This window comes from Nannospalax galili, unplaced genomic scaffold, assembly GCF_000622305.1.
Source record: "Nannospalax galili isolate Female #2095 unplaced genomic scaffold, S.galili_v1.0 scaffold182, whole genome shotgun sequence".
NCBI lineage: Eukaryota > Metazoa > Chordata > Mammalia > Rodentia > Spalacidae > Nannospalax > Nannospalax galili.
The window spans coordinates 2,140,480-2,158,624 of NW_008348662.1; the positions used below are offsets into that span (position 1 = coordinate 2,140,480).

An 18,145-nucleotide genomic window follows, 5' to 3' on the forward strand; every position below is an offset into this window, starting at 1 on the left:
GCCCCATTAAAAAAATAAATCAAAGAGGAAGAGGAAAAAAAAAAGCTGGGTGCAGCAAAGCATGTCTGTAACTCCATTGCCAGGGGAAGGGTGGAGGGAGGGGACAGACAGGAGGATCCCTGGGGCTCACTGGTCAGCTAGTCTAGCTCAGTGAGCTCCAGTTCAGTGACACTCACAAAATAAAGTGGGACTGATAGAGGAAGACTCCCAATATTGACCTCTGCCCTCCACACATACAAAAGAAATCTTTGTGAGAGAAGGAAGGCTTATATTTTCCTTTATAATTGACTTCATCTATCAAATAAACAGAAATGTCATCCTTTTTCATAGTAAAATGTAGGATAATTTCTTTCTGAGACAGAATACGTGAACACCAATCTTTATAACATATAAGCATAAAATTATAAGTCATATATTAAAAGTCAGTTCTCGTCTTTCTTTTTTCAAGCCAAAGTAATTACAGGTCTCCTAATCCTTTAGAGATATTCCAGTGTTTGGAGATGTTTCCGGTTTCTCTTTCCATCTTTATTCGGTTTCATCACTTCTACTGTCTTCATTTAGAAATTTCAATGTGTGTTTATGTCTAGCCAACATGATATCAGAGTGTCTGAAGAACGTGTAAAGTGACCCAGGGGTAGGCACATGCACTTCATACCTCAGGACCCCCTGCGTTACTGTTACCACCCTCTTCTGGAGGAGCCTTGAGCTTTATTTGGTCATCACACTGAACCTTTAGTTTGCTGTGGGTGGAAGATGTCACACTTTGATGCATATTTTCTGAAGCTGGAAAAAACACGTCACAAATTGCCTATAAAATTTCCAAGAAGAAAATACATTTTAAAATGTTTGCAGAAAAAATCTGTAATATATTTTAAAGGCTCAAGGGCCTAAAATGTTGAAAAGAATAGTGACCATATTCCAACTTCAACTATTTAAAATTCAAACATTTTGAAACCATAGCCAATGTGTTAAGCACTGTAGCTTCTGGTCTCTTTTCATCTTAATCTTACCAATGATAAAATATGAGCATTTCAACTTCCTTCCATCTGGTTCTTCTGCTACATATATTATGCACCCCCCCACCCCCGCCAAAGTTTCAGAGGTAAGAGGTTGTGGAGTCTACAGGCATCCTGGATTAGATCCAAATTGTGATCATCCACAAGATTGAGGTTTTTCTAAAGAGGAAAGCTCTGTTTATGAGCTAGAGGGGTGACCTGGTAATGGGCCAGAATTCTGGCTCAAGAACTCTGCACCAGCACTGGGGTAGTGACTGCCAACAGCTAGGCATTCTGGCTGCTAAACCACACACATAGCCTCAGCTGAATCCAAGGGTTAAGGGATGAGAAAACTTAAAAATATAGGTAAGTTTAAAATAAAAACCCTCTCACTGGTGGATTGCATTATAAGAACACCCAAATCTAGGACCTCTGACACAGTGAACAGCAACATCCACAGCAGGGATATTAGGTTCACAGGCTCTGAGTGGTCTCAGCAGAGATCACTGGTGGGGAGGGGGAACCACATTTCAGGTACATCAATGGTATAATGTTAATTTTGGCATTATCTGTGATAAAAGGTATCTATTAGCCAGAGAATGGAATACTGGAGGGGAGAAACACCCTGTCTTACAGCTCCAGGCCTTCTCCCACACCTTCTTGAGCCCACCATCTCTGCTTTGGTAGAACCCTTGTGGACCCCCAGATCTCGAAGTTTTCACAGACATGCCTTGGTAGGTCTCCCTTCCCCTATCTTCCTGTGCTCTGTGAGCTCAGCTCTGCCAGGATCCTTGGACTCTCTGGGGAGCTTTCCCAGACTTGTCTGGGTACATTCCCTTTCTCATACCTCCTTGCAGCTTCCATCTCTGCTCTGTTAGGACTCTTGTGACTCCCAGATCTGGGAGCTTTCCCAGACCTGCTGTGGCAAATTTCCTTTTCCCAATGTCCCTGTGTTCCACCATTTGCCACCTCAGCTCTTCCAGGACCCTTGCAAGCTTCTGGGAGCTTTCCCAGATCTCCTTGCACTCAGACCTACTTGGATTATTAGGGTCCTTGTACTCCAAGGCCTATGTGCTCTCCCAGACTGATCCTATCAGTCAGCCTCTTCATGTAGCAACCACCCAGCCCACCCTGCAGTTCCAGAATCATGAGGAATCAACCCTAGAACCTCAACTCAAAAGTTGTAGCTATCCATAGCTGAACCAAGACCACTTCTTACATCCCATTTGCACGGAGTATAAAGTGGCTCCCAAACTGAACACCAAGCACCACTCAGCTGAGTCATAACCTGATAATCTGGGAAACAACAAAGACAAATAACTACTTAACAAAGATGACATAACCTGCCCACACCAAGAAACACCACCAAGGACATAAGTTCAGATGCCTATGTCTTATCAAAAACACCCAAAGAATGTGAATAACCAAGATAGTATGTCTACTATAGAAGTAATTAGTATCTCCCCTCCTCAAAATGTCCTGAGAATGGAAACCTAGCAGATGCACACAATGATTTCAAAACAGCAATTATAAATATGTTCAAGGTACTCGAAGAAGATATGAATAAAAGACTGAAGACTGTGAAAACACAAACCGTAATTTAAACAATTTAAAAAAATTAAATTAAAACTTAAAAAAGGAATCTCTAAGGAAAAGCCTAACTGAAAAAAAAACTTGAAATAAAAACTCAGGCACCCAAACAAACGGCTTTAAGGGAAGGAACAAAAAGGAAGTGGAGGATGGAACAGAACATCCAATCATGGAGACAAGCCTGGGGAAAGGGCTCGCTCAATCGAAGAAAATGCCAAATCGAAAATAACCCAGAAATGGAATATGCAAGACCTCTAGGACACTAAAAAAAGACAAACCCACAAATCACAGGCATAGAAGGAGAAGAAACCCAGGGGAAAGGCACAGAAAACACTTAATAAAATTATGTAAGAAAATTTCTCAACTATAGGGAGAGATACCTACCAATGTACAAGAAGCATACATAACTCCAAGAAGATAATTTCAGAAAATAAACATCCCACATCATTTAATTGCCAAAACACTAAAGGTACAGAACAAAGAAAGATATCAAAAACTGTGAGAGGAAAGATCAAGTCACACAGAAAGGCAGGTGCATCAGAATAACAGCTGACTTTTCAATGGAGAGCATGAAAGCCAGAAGGGCTTGGAACCATGTTCTATGAGGCATGAAAGAACACAGACTCCAGCCCAGATGACTAGCCCAGAAAAACCACTGACATTAATGAAGAAGAAAGACAAACTTTCCATGATAAAAACAGATTTAAGAAATTTATGTTTGGAGCTGGAGAGATGGTTTAGCAGATAAGAGCACTGGCTGCTCTTATAGAAGCCTGGGGTTCAAATCTCAGCCCCCACATGTCAGCTAACAACCATCTGTAACTATAGTTCTAGGAGATCCAACACCCTCCACAGGTGCACTTACATACATGCAGACAATACATTCATATACATAAAAGTAAAATAATTTTTTTTAAAAAATTATAAAAAGAAATTTATGCTTCTGAATTTAGCTCTTTAGAGAATACTCAATGAAATACTTCAGTCTGAAAAGAAGGTTGAACACAGTCAAGAGGGCACAAAGAATAAATAAAATATTTAAGAACAGTTAGCCAAATGAAGTCTAAGAAAACAGCACTACAACACCAACATAGCAGGAATTAATAAACACTGGTCAATACTAACTCTCAATATTAATGGTCTCAACTCCCCAGTAAAAAGACACAGATTAACTGATTGGATTAGCAAACAGGATCCATAGATTTGTTGCTTCCAAAAAATACACCTCACCACAATGATCAATACCATCTTAAGGCAAAAGAATGGAAAAAGATTTTCTAAGCAAATGAAACTAATAAGCAAGCAAGTATAGCTATTCTAATATCTGATAGAATAGACTTCAAATTAAAACTAGTTAGAAGAGACAGGGAAGGTCACTTCATACTCCCACACACAGGAACACCTAATTTCATAAAGAAACATTAGTAAATGTTTCTAAAATCATGCATTGACTCCAACACAGTGATATGGAGTGGCTTCAATACCCCACTGTCACCAATAGACAGGTCAACCAGACAAAATATAACAGAGAACCCTGGACTTAAATAACAGCATAAATCGAATGGACCTAACAGTAATCTACAGAACATTCCACTCAAACACCAAAGAACACATATCCTTCTCAAGCAGCCCATGGAACTTGCTTCAAAATTGACTACATATTAGGATATCAAAGCAAGTCTCAAAAACCTTAGGAAAATTGAAATATTCTGTATTCTATCCAACCACAAAGGAATAAAGTTAGATATCAACAACAATAAAATGGGAAACAGTACACACACTCATGGAAGCTAAACAATACACTACTGAATTAAAGTTGGATCAAGGGAGAATCAAGAAAGAAATTTTAAAATTCTTAAAATTGAATGAAAATGAAAACATGGCATCAAAACTATTGACCAAATGAAAGGGATCCTAAGAGGAAAAATATAGCATTATGTTCTTACCCTAGAGAATTAGAAACACCTCACATAAATAAATTAATGACGCACCTGAAGGCTTTGAAAACAGAACAAACAACATCTAAAATGAGTACACAGGAAGAGATCAATTATCAAGGTCCAAATTAATGTTCTAGAAACAAAGAAAAGAATCAATGAAATGAAGAATTGGTTCTTTGAAAAGGTTAACAAGATTGACAAACCTTTGGCCAAATTAACTAAAAGAAACTGAGAGAGGGCCCAAGTTAACAAACTTAGAGATGAAAAGAGTAACATTACAACAGACCTTGAGGAAATTCAGTAAACTTAAGGACGTACTTTAAAAATCTTTAATTTCACAGAACTAGAAAATCCAAAAGAAATGAATAAATTTCTAGATATGTATGGCCTTCCAAAGTCAAATAAAAATTACATAAATAATTTAAATAAACCAATAACAACCAATAAGATAGATGCAGTAATTTAAAATCTCCCAACTAAAAAGAGCCCAGGTCCAGATGGATACACTGCAGAATTCTGCCAAATCTTCAAAGAAGAACTAATACTAACACTCTTCAAATTATTCCACAAAACAGAAAAGGAAAGAACACTCCCAAGTTCTTTCCATGAAGCTAGTATTATTCAAATGCCAAAACCAGGCAAGGCCCAACAAAAAAAGAAGAAACTTATAGACCAAGCTCTCCAATGAACATGGATGGAAAAGTTCTCAGTAAAATACTCACAAACTGGATGTCTTCTGATCCCAGAGATGCAGGGATGGCTCAACATATATAAATCCTTAAGTATAATCTACCACATAAACAGATTCAAGGTCAGAAATCACATGATCTCATTAGATGTAGAAAAGGCCTTTGACAAAAATCAACATCAATTCTTGAGAAGTGTCATGCAGAACCTAGGGATACAGGGGACATTTCTCAACATAATAAACACAAAAAGTCCATAGCCAACATCATAATAAATGGATAAAACTCAAAAGAATTCCCATTAAAATCAGGAACAAAACAAGAACGTTCACTCCTCCATTCCTGTTCAATATAGTACTTGAAGGCTTATGTAGAACATAAGACAAATGAAAGAGATAAAGGGGATATAAATTGGAAAGGAAGAAGTAAAAGTATCCTTATTTGCAGATGATATGATTCTACACATAAAGGACTATAAAGAGACCATCAAAACCTTTAGAGTATCTATCTCAATAAAGCTGGTTTTTGTTGTTAAAAAAAAGAAAAAGAAAAAGCCATATGAAGCCTACCACTACAGAAGATACTTGAAGCATATGTATTTACATTATAAAAATAGATTAAAAGGAGTTACCTTGTAACATGGGACATTGCCCCTTCCACACATCATAGGCTTGCAAAGTAAAAGTCCAATGCCAGGAATGGACTCTGTTTGAAGCTGTTGGTCAGGGTCCCACAGAACCCCAAACAACACTGGCCATTTCCCCTACTCTGGATTGCCCACCAGAACTTCAGAGTAAGACCCTATTGCTGAAGACCCTACATACATGAACTGTAGAACAAACAAGGAGAAATCAAGCTGGTACTGACTTCAAAGCCTCATCTTTACTGTGTAGCTGTTCGAGCTACTCAAAGAGAAAATTTAGCACGAATTTTATTCAGCTATGACTCCTGTAAGCTACAACAACAATTGGCCTAGCAAGATATGTTCACCAGTGCAATAGCGACACAAATATTATAGGAGTAACCAACTACTTTCTAATTGGATTTAAGGTTCATTTCATAGGATGGAGCCCATACCTAACAGTGATATCAGGCCTAGGAACCTGAGGCTAGACAACCCACAGGTATTGGGGGACAGCCTCAGACATATTATGCTAAATATAACTGATTTATAATGACTTACTGTTATACCCATAGATTAATGCATCTCTCAACTCTCAATAAGAAGCTTCCTTATGCAGCATAGTGATTAACACAGAGAACCACACTGGTCAATGTGCAGAGAATAAAAGGATGCAGAGTGCTTATCCCTGAATGGGATGCCTATATCAGACCTCTGTCTCCCAAGGCTCAGGTATGGGAAAACGCGGCAGAAAGATTATAAGAACCAGAGGAGGTAGATAATCACAAGAAATAGTTTTCTGGACAACTGGTCAGGTACTCATATGATCTCACAGCAATGGTGACAGCATGGATAAGTCCCATGGAAGCTCAAGCTATACAAAATCCCAGCATAGGCATGGGGAGGAGAGTAGGAAATCCCTACTCTCTCTGGCTGGGAAGGGAAGATTCAGTCTTGTTAAGGGTGAGACTCTTGGTAGGTTGACCAGGCTCCAGTCAACCCACAGTGAAGGGCATCTGGGGACATGTCTCCCAATTGGCTAGTTCCTCCAAGAGGCAAGGTCTGCCGCAGAGCATGGACGAAGGAGAGCTTCTGGGAGCCATCTTGGGATGGAAGCCGCAAGCCATGGGTAGCTTGCATGATGTGGGGAATGTACAGCCAGCTGCAGCAGCTCAAGGACAGAATGGACTGACTCTTGTAGACCTGGGGTGAGAATGCTGGCTCTGGAGGCATGAGCGAATGCTAGAGATGACCTTGATAGCACAGGAGACCCAGAGGGAATTCAGGCAACAAAATTGGCATAGTTGGCAGGATATGACAGAACTGAGAATGAGTTTTAGAAGAGCGCTGATGGTGGTGCTGATGTGGTTTTTATAACGGGTTACTAAAAAGAGGCCAGCCACACAGAAGCATGAGCCACAGCTATGTTGTAAATGTGGGGATATGTTGCGGGTATGTGAAGATTTGTTAAAGGTTACTCAAAGGCTAGAAAATCTTTTACCTGCTCTGGACCCAAATAGGAGTGCCCAGAGAGAGAATGTGACCACTTTGCATGATAAAAGATGTGTCCCAGGCAGGGAAAGCTGGAAAGGCTGAACTGGCAGACCCAGGTGCAGAGCTGGAGAGTGAAAAAAGCCGGGACACTTTGACTTGTGTAAGGTCCAAGGACTCAGAGGAAAAGACAGATAATAGTAAAAAGGAAAAAAACTCTAACTGTGCTGTAGCTAGGAAATATTCTATGCTAGAACTGTTAAAACTAGGAAAAACTTACAAGCAAGCGACAGCCCCTAGCCAAGTGGCTTGTGAGAGTATGGGACATGGGAGCAAATGACGTCAGTCTAAGTCCTTCAGAAGCTTCACAGCTAAGTTATAAAACCACCCATCCGTCCTTGTGATATAGGCTGTTCAACCTAGGCCAATGCAGGGGGGAGCAGTCCTTAATGGGATGGCTGGTTGAAGGCATTAAAGATACATGGTTGTCACCAAGGGAGACTAACATGATTAGCAGGGGCTGGAGGACTATAAAGGAGGGGCAGGCACTCCTGAGAGAACTAGGTATATACATGATGTCCAGTTCACTGGGCCAGATAAGACTGTGCTCACCAGAGATATGAAAGAAGGCTTAATTCAGCTGGGACCTCGAGAATGGTGTGGGGCTTTAACGGTTCTACTAAGCCCTTTTATAGGACAAAATCTGTGTAAAGAGAGAGGCTTTGGCAAATCTAAATGATTCTGACCAGCATGTAAAACATGTCTGTAAAATAACAGAACACCCTATAAGAGATATTAAAAAAACCAGACTGAAGAAATGGTCTACTTGGGTTACTCAAAGAAAATGCAGCAAGATTTATGCCAAGCCAAAATCCCCAGAGAAAAAATTGATAGAAAACCAAATTCAGTACTAAGGCATTTCTGAAAGGTTTTAAAACCAGAAGAACAGTTTACAAAGGACATTCAAAGGGTAACAACTGTACAAGGGGTGGTTAAGAATCCCCAAGGATTAACTATACTAGGGGTGGAAGCAGGTTTTCCCACCAAGTTCTCCCTCAGCAACCTGGTGTGGCCAATGGGAAGAGGACAGCTATGGCTACAGTCAGGAGGCAGACCCAGAGGCTGCCTGACTCAAGGAACCCACAAGTGCACTGGGGACAGGAGAAACCCTCTGCCTCCTTAGCCCAGTGCAGGATCAGGCAACTGGAGCCAACACCTGTAATTTTATCAAGAATAAAAGAATACAAAAGGACTCCATGTAAAATCTCTCGCACGAATAAAAGAATCCAAGGGATAACTAAAAATGGTAAAGAGCTAACCAAATTAATGCCTCATACCTAACCTTGCTATGGTACCTAATAAGGATCTATGGAGAAAACAGTTAATACCAATGGACAAAACCTTTCCATGCTATGTGAGACCTTGTCTATGATTGATTTAATATATGTTAACCTTCCTTTGAGCACTTTACAGATGTGAAACCCATTTGAAAGAGACCTGAAGAAGCAAAGGCCAGCTATAGCTGTAAGATTCTTGGGAGTTTCATGTAGGTTGGGTGAGATGAGGACAGAAACTCCCAAACTATACAACTGTTAAGAAAATCTACAGTACCAGGAGTGGATTGCCCCCCTATGAGCTATTGGTCAGAGAGAGAGATCCTAGAGGTCCTCCAGTTCACCAAGGCTATTGCCATTAATGTCAGTTGTACACTAGAAAGGTCAGTAAGGCCATGTTGCTGAAGACACTGCATGTTGTGAGTGTGGGAGAATAAGAGATGGAACTGAGACTAAGCCAAAAAACTCCATGCCACTGGATGGATGATGTTCATATTGCTTGAAGGCTCTACGCAGATGGCTGGGGAAGAAAGGATCCCCTATAATTCTACTCGATGATGGACCCCGTGTACTGCACACTATGGACATGCCAAGCAATACCTGCAAGTACAATAATGGCTTGAATAACATACATAGAACTGACAAATTTCTAATTGTATAAGGCCCGCTCCTAGGGGTGGAACACACATGTGGTGCTGTAGAACAGGCCAACGCCTTGTGTTGAGAAAGGCTACAGGCCCTAGTGGAAAAACCATCATGAGTACACTGTTTAATGAATATAGTACACCTACTGGGATATCGTCTAGGCATCTATATTTACATTCATGTTTGTTTAAATGTGTCTACTTCCCTTGTTCTGTCTTTATAGTATAAGAAACACCACTGAGATACATCAGTGGCCACGGCCTAAAGACAATTAATGGGGAGGCCCAAGAAGCCACTATCTCGCCATGATACAAGAGAGATTTCCCTACATCTGGCATCCCCTCCAAGGCTCAGGGATCTTAGTGGAAGATGGACGGGAAGATTGTAAGAGCAGAGGAAAGGGGTGGAGTGTTTTCCAATTGGCTAGTTCCTCCAAGAGGCGAGGCCTGCTGTGGAGTGTGGATGAAGGAGGGCTGCTGGGAGCCATCTTGGGACAGAAGCTGTGAGCCGCGAGTAGCGTGATTGGTGTGGGGAATGCACAGCCAGCTGCAGCAGCTCAAGGACAGAATGGACTGACTCCTGTGGACCTGGGGCGAGATTGCTGGCCCTGGAGGCATGAGTGAATGCTAGCAGTGACTATGGGTGTGTCGTGGTCTGATATGGTGGGCTCTGAGCTTTGGCACGGGGCTAGGCACTGGGTACTCATTTCTTTGTAAGTTAATAAATGCACATAAAGATATGTTATACGGATTTCTTGATAGTGCAGGAGACCCAGAGGGAATTCAGGCAACAGGACACATCCTGACTTTAATATATGTGAGTACAGTAATTTGGTGGGGGACTAGTTAGGGGGCTACAGAAATGGGAGAACATCTAAATATGATCAAAATATATTTATGAAATTCACAAAAATACAATAAAATAATTTTTAAAAGAAAAAAATAATAGGTGACACAAAATTGGGAGGAGATAGTAAGGTGAGGATGGAGATGGGGAGGGGGTCTGAATGTCATCAAAATACACTGTATGAAATTCTCAAAGAATCCATAAAAATTTTTTTTGGGTCTTTTTGAGACAGGGTCTCCCTGTAGCCCCAGCTGTCCTGGAACTCACTATGTAGACCAGGCTGGCCTTGAAATCCCAGCCTCCTGAGTGCTGGGATTAAGGTGTGTGCCACCACGCCTGGCCAATAAAAATATTTTAAAATGAAATAAATACACAGCACCAGTCAGACAACTTGAAAAACCCAAACTACTCCTGGGACCCTAGTAAACATGCCTCATCTGAGTCCCATCTGACTTAATAACACTGGTGTAAGGATCAGCTGAGATAAGACATGTTTTAAGATGAAGAAATATTTACAAATAGGACAACAAGGGGCTGGAGAGATGGCTCAGTGGTTAAGAGCACTGGCTGCTCTTGCAGAAGACCCAGGTTTGAATCCCAGCACCCACATGGCGGCTTACAACCATCCATAACTTCAGTCCAGGGGATATGACGCTCTCTTCTGTCCTCTGCAGGCACTGCACAACACGGGTGCACTTACACACATGCAGGCATAACACTCATACACACAAAATAAAAATAAATCAAAACAATTAAATAGGACAACAAAATGGAGAGGATGGATGAAATAGCTCAGCTATGAGTCAATATTATTTTGTCAAGTTGGAATGAAGGCAAGAAACCAGTGACTGACAACTGGACAATATTAGCAAATACCAATGACAAATGCCAACGCACAGGAAAAAAAATAAAATATTTTTAGGAAGTTATTCTTTAAACTTTTTTTGATTTATTATTTCATTTTTATTTTATGTGTATTAGTGTTCTACTTGCATGTATGTAAGTGTAGCATGCATGTACAATGCCTGCAGAGGCCAGAAAAGGGTGTTGGATCCTCTAAAACTGGTTATGGATGGTTGTTAGCCACCATGTGGGTCCTGGGGACCAAACCTGGGTTCTCTGCAAGAATAGGCAGTGCTCTTAATCACTGAGCCATTTCTCCAACCCCAGGATTTTTTTTTTAAATAACACCTATATTTTTGCTAACTACATTTCTAATAGGAGTCAACAGTTTGATGTCACCAGGCAAAAAAATAAGCACATTCCTGATGTGAGCACAGGAAAGGCAAAACTTCCCCACATGGCTATCAAACGTAGATGCTGAAATCAGGTATGAGAGAATGTGTCCAGAGGTAGGAACCCCAGGAACATTATTTTATGAGAAAAAGATGTTTCAAAGAAAGACAGTGGTTCTTGAATATCTAAAGTGGTTTGAATCGTAGAATGAAAAGTGTTCTATTTTATCAGAATATAAAACATATTTCTAAGCAGAAATTACAGGGTAGATATATGGTAGATGTTCACATTAAACACTGTTAAAATAGGAAACACTGAAAACAATAGCAGCAACAACAACTCTTCAGCGATTGGAAATGCTATGTAAAGATCAGGTGAGTACTGTCTAGGCCTTTTACTAGGATAGATTCCTACAGTAAAGCATGACTTAGTGCTTTATCTATCCAGTAAAAGGATAGATATTTCTGCACCATGGTAGTGAAGCTTTACTGAAAATCATGGGTCAGTCTACAGAGCTGAATGACTACCTGTTCCATATGCCACAATGTCTTTTATAGAACTCCGACGTAAGCCATAGCACTGGAAATGACAAAGTCTAGGATGAACAATTTGCCTCCGTAGCCTCAGACAGAAATTGGCCTCACATCACACATGTCAACATGTTACCACATCTGAGATGTGTATACACTGTCTCACACGACATTCTGCTGTATTGGTGGACAAAAATACAATATCTCATTAAAAGCTATCAAATGCATGCAAATGTTAGTACTATATGATTTTAATTATACTGTCAGCAGCACTTAGAATTATATTTATTTATTTTACAGACAAGGATTCCCCAACATACATGTGAAGACTGTATTTGAGACTTGAAGGAGAAAATAATTTATGCAAACTCATACCTTCTGTGTTTCCTTCTTTGCTGAGTTACATTCAGGATTTAAAGCAAGGCAGTAGATAAATTCCTTTAACACTTCTTTACTTCTTCCCAATTCAGAAAGTATCTGAGCTTTTATATGGTGCCCCTGGATTTACCCAAAGACAAAGTATGCATTTTAAAATATAGCAAGATTATACATACCTAGAAATAGTCCTAGATAACTGTGTTAGAACTATTTGTTATAACTTCATGTTAAATAGTTCTCAGTATACTGCATCTTCCTGTCTTGAAAATGCAAGTTTCAATGTTTAATAAATATAATCTACAATCAGAACATGAGATTCACTATAATTGAGATCTGTTCCCAAATCAGTTCTAAAGGGCATGTTAGGAGAGAACTGGCATCTGTCAACTTTATTGCATTTATTATGATATTCATGAAATTCATATGGAATTACAAAAAAATCCTGGGTAGCCAAAAAAATCTCGAAGAAAAAGACCAAAGCTAGGCATATACCATCTGACTTCCTTAGCTATGAGAACTAAAATGGGTATACTTTATATACTATAACACTCACCAGTTTTTTATGTGTATGTGCTATGTGTGTGCAGGTGCTCATAGAGGCCAAAAGAGGGTGTCAAGTCCTCTGGATCTGGAGTTATAGGTGGTTCTGAGCCACCTCACATGGGTGCTGGGAACCAAAACGGGTCCTCTGCAAGAGCAGCAAGGGCTTTAAACACAGTTAAAATTGTTGAGTCATCTCTCCAGCCCCAACACTCACAAATTTTAAATATCTGATGTAACAAATCTTGGGAATGTAAATATAGTTGTACAACTAGCCTCACACTGGTGATACAGTACACAACCCCAAAATGTTCTTTCCTGTTGTCTGAAATCAGTGCCCTCCCCTTGCTAGATGAGTTTTAAATCTATTTTTATTTTATTTACGTGGTGTGTGTGTGTGTGTACATGCCAAATGTGTGCAAATGCCTTGGGAAGCCAAAAAAGGGTGTCAGAGCCCCTGGAGCTGGAGTTACAGGTGATTGTGAGACCAAACAGGGAACAGAACTGGGGTCCTCTGGAAGAGCAGCAAGCATTCTTAACTGCTGAGCCATCTCTCTAGCCCCTCACTTCAGTTTTACTATTATTTATTTATTTATTTATTTATTTATTTATTGAAAGAGTCTCACTATGTATTGTACTGGCTGGCTTGGAACTCACTATGTAGATCAGGCTGTGCTCAGATTCATAGAGATTAATGCTGTACACCACCACACCTGGCTTTCACCTTGGTTTTTGCTCTTTCTCAAGATAGGTGCTTAGATCACTGATTTGAGACTTTTGTTCTTTTAATAAGCAATAGTAATAAAAATTTACTCTCAGAATCATTTAAAGCTACCTTTTAGAAATTAAATGTATAATTTATTTCATCATTAATTTAAAATGTTTAGTAGGTTTTTGTTTGTTGCTTTGTTTTCTCAGATACATATTTTATAGTAGAATTTGCATCATACTCAATATTTTGGGTGAAATTTTTAAGAGTTCATTGTCAATCATATTTCTCTATGAAAGTCTTCATATAGAATACTAAAATTTAAATTGACATTTGGATTGTGAGCTATTTTCCCTGGGTACTGTAGCATCTACTTGAGACAGAGGAGACTGGAGACCACGGCCTAGGAACCCTTCTTTGTGCTCCCTACACAAGGCGCATGCCCTGTCCTTCTGCCACACTCTCACCACAGTCAGGCTGAAGGCTGCTAGCATGCAGTCCTAGGAGGACACTTGCACTAGCACTGATAGGTTCAAATTCATTCTCTCAAGTAAAACAAAATATACACATATAGAGATCTGCAGCTGCACTTATTACTTCAAATGGTAGCAAAGAAAATAATGCTTGTTTCATAAGTTTTAAATTCATTTATAGTTTGTTATATTAAATCTAAAAATGAAATTTTGGTTTTTTACTGGCTATATAGACAGGCTAGCCTCCATATCACAGAGATCTGCCTGCCTCTACCTCCCAAGTACAGGGATTAAAGGTCTGTACCACCATGCCTGGCTCAGTTTCTTGTTCCATAGATGGTTTAGAAACCAGCTGCAGATACTTAAGGATTTCCTTGTTGTTGTTGTTGTCCTATTTATTTATTTGAGAGAGAAAATTCATTTGAAGATTTCAACATTGGGGGCTGGAGAGATGGCTCAATGGTTAAGAGCACGAGCAACAGCTGCTCTTTTAGAAGACCCAGGTTCGAATCCCAGCACCCACATGGTAGCTAACAACTATCAGTTCCAGAGGATCCAATGCCCTCTTCTGGCCTCCATAGGCATTGCACAACACAGGTGCACTTATGCATGCACGCAGTGCACTCGCATACATAAAAGTAAAATAAATAAGATTTCATTATTATTAATCTCTTGATGTGGCATTATTACACTGACATTACAATCACCTGAACAAGAAGCCTGACCCTTAAATTTAGTTTTATAGAATGGGCAGGAACTCGGAGGACAGCTGTTCCCCCAGATATCTTGAAAAGAGTTGTCTCCTAGAACTGTGCTGATGGGACTGTCTCTGGGATGCTGTTTCTGGAACTGTGTCCTTGAATCAGGCCCCACCTGTAATTTTATTCAAAATGGTTTCTCCAGCTTCAGTTGGGGAAGTACAAGTCAGGCTCCACTCTAATCTTAACAAATCATTCTGCCTTCTCATTTCTAATTCTAGAATATCTCATTCACCCAAGGTCATGCATCCTTCCCAGTCTCCAAAGTATAAGGGATATGGGTGCATGGCATACCCTCATTCATTCATTCATTCATTCATTCATTATCTTTTTGGGCGGAATGCCAAATTGAGGTTGTCAGGTGCCCAGGTCACAAGACACAATAGCTCAGGTTTTGCTGGGGTTAATTAAAAGTCATTAGTTCAGATTATGTTCATTTATAAAAGTCATTCATACGTCTTGATACTGTTTTGTGTACACTGGATTTCACAGGCATTAAAATGTACATGTGCACTACAGCTAAATGCAGTATCCATAAATGCAAGTTAGGTTAAAAGAAAGTCTTCCTCTATGTCTCTAAAATATTCCTTTAAGTCTCTACTAATACTCTACTGGTATTAATATGGCCATTTAATTTTTGCATACTTTGAGTTTGCCTGATATATTTTTACAGCCATTGTATCTTAATATTTAAAGTGAATTTCTTTTTAAAAATTAAAAAAGAAATTTTTTTGGTCTTTTCAAAACAGGGTCTCCCTGTAGCCCCAGCTGTCCTGGATTCACTATGGAGACCAGGCTGGCCTTGAACTCACAGAAATCTGCCTGCCTCTGCCTCCCGAGTGCTGGGATTAAAGGTGTTTGAAAATATATTTTTATTTTTATTTTTATGTGTATGTGTATTGCCTGCATATTTGTAAGTGCACCAGTGTCCTGCAATGTCTTCAAAGGTCAGAAGAAGGTGTCAGGCTCCCCTGGAACTGGAGTTAAAGATGGTTGTTAACTGCCACGTGGGTGCTGGGACTCAAACCCCTATCCTCTGCAAGAGCAGCCAGTGCTCTTAACCCACTGAGCCATCTCTCCAGCCCCTAAAGTAAATTTCTTATAACCAGCATATAGTAGGTCTTCCTTTGTAGGTACTCTAATGTTTTCTCTTCCCAAATCGAATATGCTATTCCTGTGTTGAGTGGCTTCCATAAAATCTTGCTATTTTCCTGTATGCCATTTTTCTCTTGTTACACTTCAAGACTTTCTTTTCGTTTCTGGCTTTATTGGGGGCTGAAGAGATGGCTTGCCAGTTAAGAGCACTTGTTCCTCTTTCAGAAGACCCAAGTTAGGTTCCCAGAACCCATCCTGTGCAGTTTACAACAGCCTATAACTCTAGCTCCAGGGAATCCCACACCTTCTTCTAACATCTGAGAGCACCACTCACATACATGAAAAAGAATAGCAGTTTGTGATTTGAGTTTATTTTGCTTGGGGTTCTCATCTCATTCATCTTGTGAATCTGAAATTAATGTATCCCACTAAATTTGGAAAGCCATTATTTCTTCAATTTTTTTCTTTCCATTTTCTCTTCCCTTGCTATGGTTCCGACCACACATTATACCATTTCAGAAATTTTTACTGTTTTTTTCTTCTGTTACTCAGATTGGGTTTATATGTCTCTATGTATCTATCCTCGAATTCACTAATTTCACCTTTACCTCCAAGATTTAGTTTCAGAACTCATTTTCATGTGTTTAATAAAAATTGCCATTTTTATGGCTTCAACTTTCCTGTTCAGACTGCTGTTGTTCCAAAGTTATTGTATTTTTCCTCAATTCTTTAGCTTTAATCTCATTTAACTTTTTGAACTTGTTTACAAAGGATGGACATTTCTAACCCAAAAGTTGGAAATTAGAAATGCTCCAAAATGCAAAACCTTTTCATCACTACCTGATGTAACAAGAAGAAAGTCCCACCCACAAAGCTTTGTTCCATGCATGAAGTCCTAAAAATGCCATTTAGCTATATGTATAAGGCACATATAAAACATAAATAAATTATGTGCTTATAATTGAGTCTCCTCTCCAAGATATATCATTAGTATTTGGAATTATCCTCAAAATACAACCATATTCAAAATCCCGAATATGTCTATATATAAGCATGTTGAACACAGATTTTGAGGATAAGTTGATAGCATACTACTGAGCTGATATATACTAAGAGTAATACAAAGTACAGCTTAAGCATTATCTAAATCCAGTTACAGACTTGGTCTTTTAAATTGGATTGTTTTAGTATGAGCTGGATTGCAAATTTTAGACTAATATAAAATAGAGGAAATATACACTGTCTGCAGGTACCTACTCACAACCAGCTTTATTAATAAAAATGCCACAACCTAGGGCTCAGGAGATGGCTTAGTGGGCAAAGTGCTGCTGCACAAGTGTGAAGACCTGAGTTCAGATCCCTAGAACTCAGATTAAAAAACAACAACAACAACAACAACAACAAAAAGTGCTGGGTGTGGTAGTGTGCTGGGAAGTGGACAGGATGATCCCAGGGGTTGACTGGCTAGCTGCGGGTTCATTAAGAGGCTGTCTTAAAATATAATGTGAAGAAGAAATTGAAGACATCCCAACATTAACCTCCACATGTACTCACACAGGCAAGCGCTTGCCACATGCAACACAACACACACACACACACACACACACACACACACACACACACACACACAAATAACCTTACCCTGATTATCTCCAAAGTTAGCAAACATAAATTACCTTAGTCATGAGAGGGTCCCTTTGACAAACTGCATCAGCATCCCACAGCGCTTTCTCATAGTTCTTCATGGTTAAATATAACTCTGCTCGCAGCAGCAATAATGAGTTATCATCGGGGGCTGAAAGACAGGAGGAATACAAATGACTACATTTAAAAATAGTTTTTCAGTCATTAAAAATATTAAATTAGAAAATAAACACTAAGATAAAATAAGAAATAACTCCTCCCAACTCATATTTAGAGCTTAGTATTTTAATGAGCATAATTTACAGAGTTTCTCTCAGGAAAACAGAAACAAGATTAATTAGACTTCAGGATGCACCAAGACACACAATATTGACTATTCCTTTAAACAGACTATCTACAACACAACCTCCAATAATAAATCAAGTAATTATGGAACCATCCTAATACTATAGACGGAGCATCTTTATCCCAAAAATCCAAATCCAAAATGCTCTGAAACCTGAGTTTCAGATTTAGCAGTATTTCAGATTTTGGATTTTGGGATTAGGAATGAAATTACTTCCAAATTTAAAAACAAGACTTTAAAAATGTGAAACACTTTTGATTCAATGTTTTTTTTTTTTTTTTTTTTTG

The 18,145-nt window shown here is 39.3% G+C and overlaps 1 protein-coding gene across 1 annotated transcript in view; it reads right to left on the reverse strand.

The window, feature by feature from the left end:
• Positions 1-18,145, reverse strand: part of Lonrf2 (LON peptidase N-terminal domain and ring finger 2) — a 50,983-nt gene that overhangs the window by 23,090 nt on the left and 9,748 nt on the right. The window contains 3 exon segments of the mRNA XM_008845868.2: positions 656-808; positions 12,291-12,413; positions 17,545-17,663. Coding sequence (XP_008844090.2) covers positions 656-808; positions 12,291-12,413; positions 17,545-17,663 — 395 coding nt within the window.